This window comes from Corapipo altera, unplaced genomic scaffold (genome assembly GCF_003945725.1).
Source record: "Corapipo altera isolate COAL_440 unplaced genomic scaffold, ASM394572v1 54, whole genome shotgun sequence".
NCBI lineage: Eukaryota > Metazoa > Chordata > Aves > Passeriformes > Pipridae > Corapipo > Corapipo altera.
Window position 1 is genome coordinate 268,334 of NW_020884902.1, and position 14,912 is coordinate 283,245.

General features: G+C 39.5%; 2 protein-coding genes across 5 annotated transcripts in view; both read right to left on the minus strand.

Annotated features, from left to right (window-relative positions):
• Positions 1–1,144: 1,144 nt before the first annotated feature.
• Positions 1,145–7,762, minus strand: LOC113950577 (platelet glycoprotein V-like). 2 transcript variants are annotated; one of them, XM_027650533.1, is made up of 2 exons: positions 7,665–7,762; positions 1,145–4,489 (listed from the first exon to the last, which is right to left on the minus strand). In XM_027650533.1, exon 2 carries the CDS (start codon positions 4,461–4,463, stop codon positions 2,538–2,540), a length of 1,926 nt encoding a protein of 641 aa, XP_027506334.1. In that variant the 5' UTR covers positions 4,464–4,489; positions 7,665–7,762; the 3' UTR covers positions 1,145–2,537. The 2 variants fall into 2 exon arrangements, with proteins under 2 accessions (XP_027506334.1, XP_027506333.1); XM_027650532.1 differs by lacking the exon at positions 7,665–7,762 and adding an exon at positions 7,060–7,652.
• Positions 7,749–14,912, minus strand: part of ATP13A3 (ATPase 13A3) — a 42,052-nt gene continuing 34,888 nt past the window's right edge. The window contains exons 32-34 of one of the 3 annotated variants that reach the window (XM_027650530.1): positions 14,393–14,482; positions 12,765–12,933; positions 7,749–7,824 (exon numbers count right to left, since the gene is read on the minus strand). In XM_027650530.1, the coding sequence (XP_027506331.1) occupies positions 7,808–7,824; positions 12,765–12,933; positions 14,393–14,482 (276 nt within the window). In that variant the 3' untranslated portion in view covers positions 7,749–7,807. Of the gene's footprint in view, positions 7,825–8,398; positions 12,934–14,392; positions 14,483–14,912 lie in introns of those variants that run through there. The other 2 variants (XM_027650529.1, XM_027650531.1) reach the window with 2 other exon arrangements.

Sequence of the window (14,912 nt, forward strand, 5' to 3'; positions counted from 1 at the left end):
GGATATCCTTGGATTTTTCAGGCCAGGGAATTTTGCAGGAAGGGCTGAGCTCTGTTGGGCAAGAGACAATGAATCACAGGCACTCAAAACAGGACACCTCAGAGGAAGAGTTAGTAAAACACCCCAGGCTCTCATTGCTCCAGCCTTTTGTTGCCTGATGACTTCACTTCCCCGTCTGGCTCAAGCATGGGGAAAGCCCGATGACAGCATGTGAAGAGGAATCATCCTCCTCTTAGCACTTGCCTGTATGCAGCCGCCTGCCAGAGCCCCCACGTGCCAGAGCTGGAGCTCAGTGACTTCATGTGGGAGCCAAGGAGCAGCATAGGGGCCCAGCTGGCCCCTCTGCAGGGCTGGGATGGCCAGAGGAGGGTTCAGAAAAATAGCAGCTGGTGCTGCCCCACTGCCCTCCCTGAGGTCAGACATCAGGGTGTCGTACACCCACATGGCGAGCAAAGGGGTGCTTTTCCTTAAAAATCAGATACTGTGCATGCCTGGAGCCAGGAGAACATTTCCTTCTCCAAGGAGAATGATCACCAGCATGGCTTGTAGAACCATTTTCTTGCTAGTCCTGATTATACTGATCTCCTGCTGCTGGAAGCAGATGCCTGCGTGGCACCATATGACAGCGCTGGAGCTGGCACAACACTAAGTGGTCATTACAGCTGTCCAACAAGAACCTAAATTTGTAACAACTGTCTCCTTTTAAACACCAGCATGCAACCACCCAGAGCCACCACCAAGAGAGCTTCCTCTTAGTTTTGTGCTTCTCTCAAATGTATTGCAATAAAAATTCTGGAGCATCTGTTTTCTGAATCCAGTCACAGTTTGCTTTGCACCAGTTGTAGTGACTGGCATTTCTGCTTCTTTAGAGATGGCTCTAACTCCCATTTAGCCAGGCTTACTAAATTTTGTTAAACCTCACAGCAAGACAATGGTCACTTTACACCACAGAGTCACATTGTCTCCTTTCACAGCCTGGAAGAGGAATTCAAACCCAGCAGCAGAATGCCCTGAAACAAAGCAGTAATACTTTATTCTCACTACCTAGAGTAACACACAGAAATCTGCAGCCACAAATCTGCAGCAAATGTAAGCTTTCTTCACCTCAGGTCTGTATTGTGCCATTTTAAGGCCATCCAGAAACGCCCTCAATAGTTAGAAAGTCAGTACAACTAAAAAAGGACTCGTGGAGTACAGGCTCTCTTCCCAAGGAGCCAGGGAACCACATCCAAAGGTTTTCAAGCACAACATCAGAGCTTTTAAGAACAAGCTAAGTCACATAATTAAAAGGTAATAGTTAAATCCAAGAGCTACCAAAGCACAGGCAGTCTGACAGCTATCGGTCTACTTACAAACTAAAATATTTATATAATTCAAATAATAATAAGCATTTTGGTATAAAGACCAAAACCCACATTATTGCCTTGTAGTTGCCTTTGCATATCAACACTTGAAAGGCCTGGAAGTCAGGGAGTAGCACTATGTAATAAGGTAAAAAATAGCCAGACTGAAAATGCTACTGCACACTCCAAGCTGATGGACTTGTGTACGTTCCCAGTCAACTTCACAGTGGTGGTGACACTTCAGGGCCCTCAGTTCAGGCAGGCTCCCGGCTGCTTGGTTGCATGCCTGTTTGGCTAGCCAACCCAGGAGGGACCATGCCTTTCTCTCCCACCTCATTCAAGACCAGCTCCAATCTAATACATTGCTGTGAAGCCCAGTCTCAGTTCTGGGCATCTGCCTGTTATTCTGGTTTCAAGATTCCCTGCATCACACAGCCAGTTAACACCTTGCTTTTTCAGACCACTGGCCAAAGTTTAAGGATGAAAGTGTTTACTTCAAATTCAGAGCTGTAGTAACTTTACAAAGTTTCCAACTCTCCCCCTCCCCAGACAAACAATAAAATACATCAAGATTATACTTCCTATCTCACCATCTTCTGCTGCTGTTAGCTTTAAATGGTACCCCTTCCTAGTGCCACATCCTGGAAAGGGGTTGAGGACAGAGAACAAAAGCTAAGACACTTGCACCGTACCATTCCACCCACACTCCCATTGTTAAAAGGTCCTTCCCAGCATCTCCTCCCAAAAATACTATTTGTTTTCTCAATAAGGAGACAAAACAGGCAGTATAAGGCATAATAGCATTTGGAGTACTTTGGGCACTCTCTAAAGCACAGTTAAAGCCATGTTCCTGTGTAGAGCTCCCTATATTAATGCCACTCCACTGGAGCAGTGTGAGCAGGCACAGGGCTGAGGGCCAAAGCAAGAAACCCACAGAGGACATGTAGAGGTGACCACAGGCACTTTCAGCTCTCCCTCTGGGTTCCTGCACCAGATGCTGTAGCAATGTACAGTGATTACAGCCACTTCTGGCAAAAACTGTGATGTACATAAAAGCACATTTTCATTATGCTGTAAAGCCAAGGTCTTTATGATCCTTGCTATGAAGATTTGTAATCCAGATCTGAATTGAGTATCAACTGCTTAAATTGCATCCAAGGCAACGCTTCTAATCCTCTCTTGGGCTAGTATGCTCTATCTTCTTAACAATCTTATCAGAACTACAGGCTGAGCAAGAGTATTTCTGGAGTGCAAGAGTTGCCTGGTTTTACCCATCACATACAGACTGAGCACAATGGTTACAGTCTGGAGTGCTAAAATCAAACTGTGAAGGCACAAGAATAGCTGGCAATAAGCAATTCTGGTATTAAAATAGGGTTTAGCACTCCTGTGGGCTGGCAACTCATCCCACCAGACAAGAGTAGTTAAATCTGTTCCTCTGACACTGTCAGTTCGTGCTATGACGCTGGGAGAAGTTTGTATTGGAACATCTGAGAAACGAAACCCAGGCTGTCCAACATCTTCAACATGGGAGTAGGTAAAACCTGGAGTCTCAGGAGGAATTGATGTAGGTGTGCTGCTTTCCATGTCAAACACTGCTGTTACAGAAATCTCCCAAGATGATCTTAAGTGCTCCGTCACAGGAGACGTCAAGGTCTGGGAATGAGTTGAGCTGAGCGTCTGATATGTAATGGCTGTGGTTGGCAGGCACTTCGGGCCATCAATGGTTAGAGCCACAAGAGAAATATTCTGCAGTGCCAGTGGGCTGTGGCACATTAGAGATGGCACATCTTTAACTATCTCCGTGCTCTTTCGGAGCCACTCTCGGAAGCCAAGAATTTGGCAATCACATTTCCAAGGGTTGTCGTCAAGAACAACTTCTTGCAGCTCAGGTAAAGCAGCAAAGAAGTCTGCAGGAAGAGACTGCAGCTTAGTACTATTCAGGTAAACCTTCTGGAGGTGCTTGAGATTATGAAAGAGGTCTCTAGGAAGAACCTCAAGCCTTGTATCAAAGAGGGAAACGTTCTGCAGTTTCTGAAGGCTCAGAAATATGCCCTCTGGCAAACTGGAAATATTGTTTGTATGCAGAGAAAGGCCTCGCAGTTCATTCAGGCCACTGAACACATTCCTAGGAAGAACCGTAAGCTCTGGATTAAAACTCAGCACAAGAAGCTCTAAATTTGTCAAGTTACTGAACACGAAATCTGGTATCGTTGAGAGCTTTGTGTGATACAGCCACAGGCTACCAAGATGCCTCATTTCTCCAAACAGTATTTCTGGAAGAGACTTCAGTGGGTTCCTGTATAAGGTCAGTTTACACAGGTCATGCAAGTGCAAAAAAAGCCCAGAAGGCAAAACCTCAATCTTGTTTCTGGAGAGCGTCAGGCGCCTCAGTTTGTGAAGACAATGAAATGCATCAGGGGCGATGGACTGGATGTTATTGCAATGCAGGAAGAGTTCCTGCAGCTCCGTCAGGTTATCAAACATACCAGAATCTATTGAAGACAGCCTGTTAAAATACAGCATCAGCTTCTCAAGCCTGGCTAATGCACTGAATATATTTCTAGGCAGTGCTGCTAAGTAATTTCTTGACAAGTTCAGTACTTTGAGTTTGGTAAGATTCTTCAGCACGTCACTAGGAAGTGCTGTTAGTTGGTTTTTGTTCAAGTAAAGTTCCTCCAAACTAGCTAGTTTGTCAAACAGATTTTCCTCGATGGATTTCAACCTGTTACTTTCGATGATCAATTGCTGAAGCTGCACCATGTCATCAAACACTTCTGGAGGAAGCTCAACAAGCTTATTATCTAGCAGTTTGAGGATTTTTAGATTTCTCAAGCCTTTAAAAGCCATTGGTGAAACCAGAGAGATGTTGTTTGAAGACAAGATGAGATGCTGCAGTTCCACCATCCTAGAAAAAACATCCTGCAAGTACGGCACATTAGTGTTCGTTATGTGGATTTGTGTCATGTTGCAAGGCAGATTTAAAGATTCCAGGTCTTTTATGTGGGGACCCGAGCAATGAATTGCATTTTTTGAAGAGCAGTCACACTTCTCAGGACAAACTGATGCATCCAACTGGAAGAAAAGCTTGATCATCAGTGACAAACGGAACACCAACATCCTTGTTGAAGTGCCAGAAACATTAGCTGTTACAAGAGATAATAGAGAGTCAGGATTTGATCACAAGTAGTTAATAACTTAGCAGCTCACAAAGATGTGTGATTATATCATAAAACCTGCAAATGTGTGCAAAATTTCTCTTGGCTTGAAAGCAAACTTCAAAATCTCTGTTACTGCAAATATTTATAAGCTGCTCAGCTTACACTGAGAGGTACAGATAAAGGTCTTTTGTAAATCAAGTATTCCTTGTTTATGTTTGTACTAGTCAAGTATAAAGAAAGCATATAAAAACCATGATGAAACTCTAAGTAGTCATAAGATATGTATTTATTTGAACAGAAAAGCATTACAAAATCACAGAATGGTTTGGGTTGGAAGGGACCTTAAGGATCATCTAGTTCCAACCATGGAGTGGGAGGGACACCTTCCACTAGACAAGGTTTAGTACATTATACTAAATTACATGCAGAAAATCTTTTTAAAAAATTATCAAAAGGTCCTGCACCCACAGTATTTTTCTGTTGTGGGTTATCTGAGGTTTAAAAATAAAGTTTAGCCTGCAAAAACAGATAATGGAGGTAAAAAGGGCGTCCTATATTTTAAGTGGCAAAAAGCAAAAGAGCACAGTTCAGTTAAATCATGTCTCAGCATTTTCAAGTGATCGCTTCTTGGAACAGCCCAAGAACACACAAGAAGCAACAGGCTATTTTTGACATAGCCTTAAATAACACAGAAGAGCCCACGTGGCACAGGACAGTAGTGAGCCTCTGATAACCAATAAGTCTCATTTCAACAGCTTAATGCAACACCAAGTTATCCCTGGTATTAAAAATACAGTGAAATGAGAGGAAAAAAGTGCCACGAAGTTAGACAGAAAGTTGCAGCAATACAGGTAGATCTGCATGAAACATACCACAAAGTTGGAAAGTTGTATAGATTTCCAAACAAAAAAAAGAACAGGAAAGCAATCATTGTAGCTATAAACGGTAATATTTAAAAGAGCAAGTTAAACAGAAATCCACAGTCTAGAAATACTTCCTTAGTGAAATCAAGAAGTCCAAGTGCATCATAAACCTGGATGTCAAACACCTGGCTGAGCAGCAGGATAAGCAGCAGCTGGGACAGCTGGAATAGCTAGACAACTTCCACAGACATAACTGGAATAGCTGTCTTCTGCATCAGGAACACTGTGTGAGAGGAGGACTTCATCCCAACATACTCTTTTCCAGGGGCAAGGATGAAGGTCGCTCATACCAACCCCACAGACAGACATGGGAACAACTCCCATCATTTAAGTCAAGAGGAACAGCAGAGCTTCTCATGCACCTGAACTGCTGACAAGAACATACCATACCATACAGACCCGAAACAGCTGCAGATCCAAACCAGCTGCTGCATTAAAAAAAAAAAAAAAACCAGAAGGGAGTGCTTAAAAAGAAAAAACAAACTTAAAAAAATTCTGTTTAGGTTCAGAGTACTGAGGTCTGGTAAAATCTGCATCCCTTCCTTGGGAAGGGAAGGACAGGGCATCCAGTGGTATCAACTACCAGCAACACAGTGCCACAAAACAAGATCTTACTGTGCCTTCCACAGCTCACTGAATGAGATGTGCATCACAAAGAGAGCACAAGATGTCACTCTTCCAAAGGTCTTTTTCCATGTCAAACAAGAATCTTTCAGACAATCTCACCCTCCTAGTAATCTGCACTCTCCAAACTGACTCTCTCTCAGAAACCAGTGATGCTTCTACCTCAGTAAACTTGTAACCCAGACAATCCCCCATGAGTGGCACCCTCCATGCAGAAACAGACTAAGAAATTTCTGTTTCAAGCTCTGACTGGCATCTCAACCTGCACCATCTCAATCCAAGACCACAGCAGAACTACAAAATTCAGTGAGACAAGAGAAGTAAGGATACAGAGAACAAAACAGGGGAAAAAAACCCCTGAAACTGTTATGCTATAGACTGCAAATGCAGGTCCCTCAGAGGGCATGAATACAGGCCAGAGTCTGTAAAATAAGAAACAGGATAACACTTGATGTCTGTTTTCCTGGTCTCATAACAAAAGGTAGGAGTATACAACAAGACAAGGTTAGAGCTCAGAAGTGCAGAAAGTGCTTGTTTTTACAAACAAACAATGAAATGGTTGAAATTCTTTGCAAAAGATGAAGGCCACACACGTGTGTGACTGGCACAACAACTGGATAATCCTATGGGTCTCAAACATCGAGAGCTGCTGATGGTGTTTTTTGAAGAAATATTTAAATTTCCATAACTGAAGATTTTAACAGTACAGAATACAGTAATATCCACAATAAAGGTCATAACTATACATTCCCGTGTATGAGAATTTTCTCAAAACCCTCACGTGAGACACCTGGCATTCCAGAAAGGGCACCAACCTGGCTGGTCATTTACCACCTTCTGATCTACAGCCTCTTTCCCCCTCTGCCACGCCCTTAATGTTTCTCAAGACTACAAAAGGATGCCAGAAGCAACACATGAATACTGTTACTATATTAAAAGTCTCAAATCAGTTTTGAACTTAGTTTTACAGAAGACTGAGCACAGGTATCACTTACAGTGGGTGCTTACCTTTTTTACTTTCTTCCAAGTTCCTAAACTCACAGAAGCATGAGAAAGGAATTTTGAGCTGTACCTTAGAAACTTATCTGCTTTTTAGAGGAACTTACTGGGAGCATAGCAGGCAATCAGGCTTCACCATGACTCTGCACTTTAAATGGGAAGTAAACCAGCAAAACGCATCCTCTAGATAACACTTTTACCCATATTTGCCCAACTACTGGGAAAGGCCAAAGAATATTTTAAGCTTCAGAGCAGATTTTTGCCTACAATTACTTATGCAAGCAACCAACTTCCATAGGTTGTATGAAACTCCAAAAGTACAATTTGAGGCCACTCACAGAACAGGAGAAAGTTTTAAGTCACATGCACAACAGCACAAAAACCACTTGTAGCTTCTTTTGAGAGTGATATTGGAGTATGGGCTTCAGTCAACCCAATGCAAATCTGGTGAAGTCAGAAATCTACATTTCCATGCAAACTGTGATCAGAAATTTCAAATTTGTTAGACAGGTTCACCACAGTCTGCTACACAGGTGCATTAGGTTTTAAAGGAGTGGACACACCCCCTTTAAACAACCAAGCGATTGTACCTTCACAAAGCTGCTCTGACTTACTTTCTTGCAGGATTGGAGTCAAAGAAATTTCAGTAAGGAATTAATTTTTTTTTTACTTAATGCTTTGGCTAAGCATTCCAAGGTCGACACATTTGGTTTCTGGTTTTAACTCAAAGTCTTCTGGAGTGACAGGACAACAAAACCTAGAGCCTGAAAGATTCTGAAAGAGAAAAGTGAAGTTTCAAAAAGCTAAGTTTCAAAAACAGTAGCTTGAAATTGAAAGATTAAGTTTCTGTTATTAAGTGACCCGCTATTTCAAGTATCTTGTCTTCAAGTTTAAAATAATGTGCTCTGCCAATTAATGTTTTAATGGAAGGTGAGCCCAAAAATGGAAAAGATTTCTTCATTTCCATGTGATTTTTCTGAAGATGACCATGACAATAGTGACAGCTCACAACCAGGAGCATTTGCCCAAGAGTCTTTTCAAGATCACCTCCCACGTGTCCAGGAACAAAAGGAACATCTGAACAACGGAAGGTGGAAACAAGTTGCTATCACATGGACAAGGTCTGGTTTTAAAACAGCTCTTATAAACCACCAGGAAAAACTATGGTCAGTATGATCCCACTGCAGAACACTGACACACAGCATGCAAACTTCTCCACCCCCACCTTCAAAAATACAGAGGTGCTGATCAAGATACCCATGACGTCAGTGGGAATAAGTCTCTGCTCTTCAATGAGCTTTAGGTCTAATTCTATACAGAATAATTAAAAACAATTTCATGAAACTAATGAAAGGAGTTAAAATATCTGTTCATTTTAATTTTATTTTCAAAGAGCTTCAGTCACAAAAATGATTTACAAGTCTATTTACAATTCTATTGTACAGTTATTTATGTATGCCTCTTGACAACAGGGTACCATTCTAGAGCAGCAATACATATTTTAAATACAAAGATGTAGTATCATTTCAGATCTAAAAATAAAAAGGAAGCTGAGCTTCTAGAGAGTGCTGTAATGATGAACATTTTAATTTGTGTTAGGCTTGAGGAATTCATGACAAACTGAGTAGTTTCTGATTCACATAATTATTAAACAAGCTGCAGTTTGTTGAAAATAGTTTTAAAAACCTGAAGCTTTACTGTATAAAATTAACATATTCAAGACTCTAAAAATTGTCAAAAACCCACAGCTTTCCCTTAGACATACAAAAACCTAAGTTTACAATTCAGAATTTCATGGGAGAAATCCTACAGGACTTGAGCTCTCTCATTTTGCGATGACCAACATAAGCGTTAAAAATTTGCAGCATAAAAAGGACTCCACATCTGCTTAGTATTATACTGTATATACATATACAGTACAGGATTATTTACCCAATTTGGGATGACCGTTCAGCACAACCTTCATGAAGAAAGAAAAAAAATAAATAGAATTAAAAATCCAACAACTTTTAAAAAGTGCAACAGTAAGAGTTTCCAATTTGAAGTTACGATGAATATGGACAGTCAGTTCTGTGGGTGTTTTAGCTGCTTCAACTCAAGCATTATTTGCAGCACTTTCTTTTTACAGTAGATTTAGTTCTATAGTACATGAAACTAGAGTTACTGCTAATTGAATCTGAAGGGAAAAGAAAAAAAACAACTTTAAAAATAACCCTGAGGGATATACAATTTCATGATCTTGCAATTTATTTCTAAAAAGTAACATTTATTATTTAGCAATTGCTCTTCTGGATAGACCAGTCCTTTAAGTATGTGCATAAATAATATTTAAAAATCAGTAATATTTACAAATCCTAAAACATCAAAATAAAATACGTACAGATTAAAGTCTGCATACACAAATAATTTAATAATAAATCAAACTCCTCAACATAAGGCCAAAATATACAGCAGGAAGAAAATGTCTACCCAGTATCTAGTGGAGCTCACTAAATTGGTCTGTTCACCTGAATTTAGACTTCCAAGATGAACACTTCTAGAAGAGATTTTTTCACTACAAAATGAACTTCATCTTACTTCAAAACAGGAACTGAATACACTAGTGCAGATCTAGTTTGCTGCATTTCTGAAAACCAGAAAAACTAAACTGCTCAAAATGAGAAAAATTATAGGTGGTCAAACCCAGCTCTTGGGCAGGAAGGCATAAATCCCAATAATTGCAGAAAATGCAAAAGCTTATTTTGTGGCTGAACTTGCAACAACAAGAAGGATTCTCAGAAAAGCTGGTTTATTATTTTTGACCAAGCGTCAGAGCTCAAGCATGCAACCTCAGGAACATTTACCAACCCTGAACGCAGACCTTGAGGAAAACAGCTCCCATTCGCAAAATATTCAAGTTTACTGTGCTCATGACCCATTAGTCACTCAATTGAGAGACACTTGGCAATTTCAGTTTTAGTCAGAGTTCCCTAAAATGTTCTCTGAAGATAAGCCTACCTTAACAAGCTGTTTCTTCCTCACTTTCTAGGTAAGTCTAATAAACTAGAATAAGACTGGAAAACTACCTTCAGAAACCAAATAAGCCGAGAGAAATTATCAGATTAGAGAAAGTATTAATCAAAAGCACATAAAAGGGAAAGACACAAATATTTTCTTTGACTTCTCAAGGAACAGCAAATCTAAAACGGTCAATGAAATGGAAAGCAGAAGCTTATGCGTTTAAGGGTAAGTCACAGCTCCCAGGTCCAAGATGCATAGCTTCACAACATTTTTGAACTAAAATATTATTTTTCTTTAAATCTGAATACTACTTATGCAGCTAAGAGTTATTCTTCATCAGTTATTCCATGCTACAAAGATTTTGTAAAATCAACATTGGCAGAAATTAGTCAAATGACTCAAGTTCATGACTAATAAGTTCATCCAAGTCCACAACAGCAGACCCCTTAAAAGCTACCAATGTTGTTGAAGGTTTACGACCTTAAGAAGCCAGGATAATAAGAACATTGTCCTGTTGAATGAATACTAAGAAAACCACTTCCCCTTTACTCCCGCTCCACTCCTCAAAAACAAACAACAACAACGAAAAAATCAGGAAGAGTTGACAGCTGGACTGGAGATAGTACACCATATGCATACTATTTCTGAGGAGCAAGTTCTAATAACTTCAACCTCCAAGTTCTAGGAAAAGGTCTTCCAAACCATTTAGCACCACTTTTAAATTCCCTGTTGGCACAGTTCAACACTGCAGAAACCATAACATGATTGACAACTGATGATAACATGGTTTACAGCTGGACTTGATGATCTTAAAGGTCTTTTCCAACCTTAATGATTCTAAGAGCAGCAGGGACACTGTCCATACTGCCTTACAGAACAGCACAAGGGAATTAGGCCTTATCCGAAAAATTCCACTCATTAAAACAAGGCTGGAATGGAATTGTCTCCACAGGAATTTAAAAAAAAAAATCCAAAAAAACAACAAGACAACCCAAGGAAAAAAAATCCCTAACATCAAAACCTCAAATTCCATCATCAGAATACACACATTTCAAAACAATCCCAGTCAGCCAGTGAGTTTGGAGCCCTCATTCCATGACTACTCTAAAGAACCTGACTTCCTTCTCTAAAGGACCTCTACAGAATTGTGACTTCTTCAGATTGCAGATCCCCTCCCAAAGCTTGGCGGTGTCTGGACCAGTCAGTTGCATCTGGTCAAAACAGATGATCAAGACTCAATATTTATCATCTTCCCAAAGACACTAAAGAAGACTTTTCTAAACATTTACGAAGTTGTCCATGGTTTGGAAAAGTAATTTGTGGTTTAAAAAAAAAACCCAAACCAAAAGTTTTAAGTCTTGCAAGTGAAAATGATGCCTGCCTCTACATCTTTGCAGACCTATTTTTCTAGTGGTCTTGTGTTCTGATACTGCCTCATGGCAAAATGATGCACGGCTACCCCAAGTGCTTAAGCAGCATTAGTGGTGATGCAAGCTTTTCTTTCTTTTCTTTTTTTTTTTTTTTTAATAAATAAAATCTGCTTAAGCCTTATAGTTCTGCAGCAAGACAGATTTTAGCTCAATTTTCTTTTAATTTTCTTTCATTCAGCTACATATAGCACTGAAGACACTGGCAGACTCTTTGAAGTGCCCGTGTTCTCAATGTGCACAAATCCCAGTTGTAGGCATGTGAAAATCCACCTCTCCCCTACTCCCATTTCCCCTGCAGCAGTAACTCTGGCCTTACTACTTCAAGGTATATAGGAACATTATCTTCAGATTTACAAATAAAACATGGTCCACAAAGGGATAATCCAACCCTTCTGCTAGAAAAAGCAAGGTCTAAGGAAAAATGCATAGCTAAATGTAATAAAACATGACACAGAAGAAAGTATTTAGATTCTCCAGCTTTCCTTCTCCAAAAACTTTAGGGTGTAGCCAAATGCCTCCTCCTCTAGAGGCCACCTAAGCCCTTCCTTGGGGTTAGCTAGAACAGTCAAGAACCCACTTGAAAGCAGTGTGCTTTCTTCTTAAGGACAGAGCATATTGCTTCTACAGCATTCTGAATTCTGCTGTGGCAGACTAAAGAACTGAACTTAAAACCCAAACATTACACCTGGAAACACTCCTTACTAGTAGGGACAAACTTAGAGGTACACACACCTAAACTTTAGAACCATTCTGAGGCACAAAGCTTTTCTTCAATCAGGATTAAAAAAAGCAACCCAACAACAAAAAACCAACCAAACAAAAAACAAACACCAAAAAAACAAAAGCATGACAAAGCACCTCTAGTACAACCATGAAACCATTATATCATAGGGTTTACATGAACACATGCCCAGGTAAGCAGGTTAGAACAATGATTAAGATATTTCAGGCAAATAATGTGAATCTGTTTTAACTGCCCTGCAGTTTAAACCTTCAAATGCATCTCATTTAGGAACAATGAAATTTGAAAGAAGGTGGAAGGAAACACAATCATTTTTGTTCTGCCTAAGGTAACCTACATTTTTAAAATGTATAGCCATAAGATGTCTGGCTCTGAATTTTGTATTCAGAGAGACAAAACAGTTGGAAATATCTGCATTAGAATTTGACATTTAGCACACTGCAATTTCAAATAAAGCCTTAAAATTACATTCTTCTGCATACTACTAAAAATACATGCCACCAAGATCCACTGCTATGTTACAGTGATGATTTGATATGAACCATTTTCTTGGGATGGTACTTTTGCTTCTGTTGTTGTCCTGGGCTTTGGTGGCCATTCTGGATCAAACAGCAGTTCCTGAGCTAGGTGCATATACTTCGCTTTTGGTGTCTTCTCTCTACAGCCAAACAGGGAAGAGAGGAAACAGACTCCACAACGGTCCACAGCCTCCTGCAGAAGTGAACAGATTTGAAAACTGGATTACAGTAGGAAAAAAAACCCAAACAACTAACAATACAGTAAATCACTAAAAGAAAAGCATTTATTTCAGTCTCTAATTTACTATTTCATTGTCACATTGGACCTGTAGTACAGAAACTCTTGTTTTGTGTCATCTCTTCTATAGTATGGTAGCCATGACATTTAAAAAGCATTAAGAAAAAACAAGTATTCTGCTTTATCATAATATCTAAGACCACCAACAGGTTTTATGCGTACTTTATAACAGTTTCAATAATCACAGATAGAACAGGGAACATTAAATGATTTTACTACTGGAGAACAGAAGTTTGGTCTAGAAAAAGCAAATTCCCAGAGTCTCAAAACACTTCTTCAGCAATGAATTTTTAAACAGAAAGCAGCCAGCCAGCCAAAAGTAGCAGAATTTAACTTGCTGATACTCTGAAACTCAAGCACTGCAGGTATTAAATTACACAAATTACTGAACTTAAGTCTTCCTTCCTATTTTTCCTCTCCCAGTCTTAAATGTATGTAACTCAGTCAGCTGGGGAAGAGAAACACCATTTCTCATTCCTGAGAGTGAACCCCTCTCATGTCTCAGAGAGCACCTACAGACTGCAGGGCTGACATTTTAATGGAGGTATATTCTACAGTTTTCATCATGCTAAATTTCTATCGATTTGTGAACATGAGCCTTAAGCACAGTTTCCATTCTTCAGTGAACATAAAGCAATTTGTTCTTCAACAGCCTCAAAAGGACAAATGTAAATCTGAATACATTAAATAAAATTTAGTGCTGAGAAATAAACCACTGTAATTCTAGCAAGCACAAATGTACAATCAGACAAAAGTAATAAGCCAACAGGCTTAAAGTAAAGGTAGTTTTTATGAGATTGACATAGATTTCCTTCATGAACTAAGAGCAGAGAGGCAGACCAGAGCAAAATTCATGGTCACCTGAAAAATCTTTCAGTCTCCTGAACCACCCGAAGTAGTAATAATGTACTTTCATTTCCCATCTTGTTTTGTTTCATTTGTATATGCTAGCAGTTACTGCTCTCAGACAATGATCTAAAGCTCTAAACCAAATTAATTTTAATTCAATTTAATTGCTTCAAACAAATCAAGATGTTCCCAGTCCTAGCACACTAATTTGTGACAACGCAAATAAAATCTGCTAATGGGCAAACTGAAGATAAAGTGAGAAAAGTCTTAAAAGCAACCCTCTAGGTTTGCTTCACAGTTCTTGTACACAGACTAAAGTGTAAGTGTTATTAAGGAGAAAAATATAAACCCAGAAGCCTTTACTTTTAATACTCTAGTAACAGAAATCTAATTTAAGCAGACTTAATCTTAAGATAAGGCAACAGACACTTATAGATCATTAAGAGACAAAACCAAATTAATCCACATGCACTCAAATGATGACAGCAAAATACTCGTCTCCAACCTGGGGCGGCTGGGGTATGGTGAGGCGATATTCTCCTTGTTTGTCTCGATTGAACACAACCTTCCAAAGGATCATATCAAGGAGGACATTCTGTGAGACATTACAGCGAGCGGGAAGAATTAAAGAAACTAATGATCATTTGTTGTTAGTGTGCACATTACAAATAAAACCTGAAATAGTGTGTTAGGCATAACTAATTCAGTGCCAAGCAAAATGGAGAGTCTGCACTACTTGTTGGTACTTAACGTGATAAACATTTTCATTCTTAAAGTGCTCGCGTGAGATTTAAGAATATGAACATGTACTTTAAATCAACAGCAACAATGATCAAAACTTTTGGTAAGAAACATATGGTAAAAACCACAAATACACACTCTTAATGTGTTTCAATACTCTAAAAAAACCTGTGAAACATCACAGACACGAGTGTTTAAAGCAGTTTCCCCATAAACCATCTTTAACATTACTGTGTACTTCATGCTGGAGCTATGCTTTGTTCGTAGTCTGTTTTAAAAGCAGT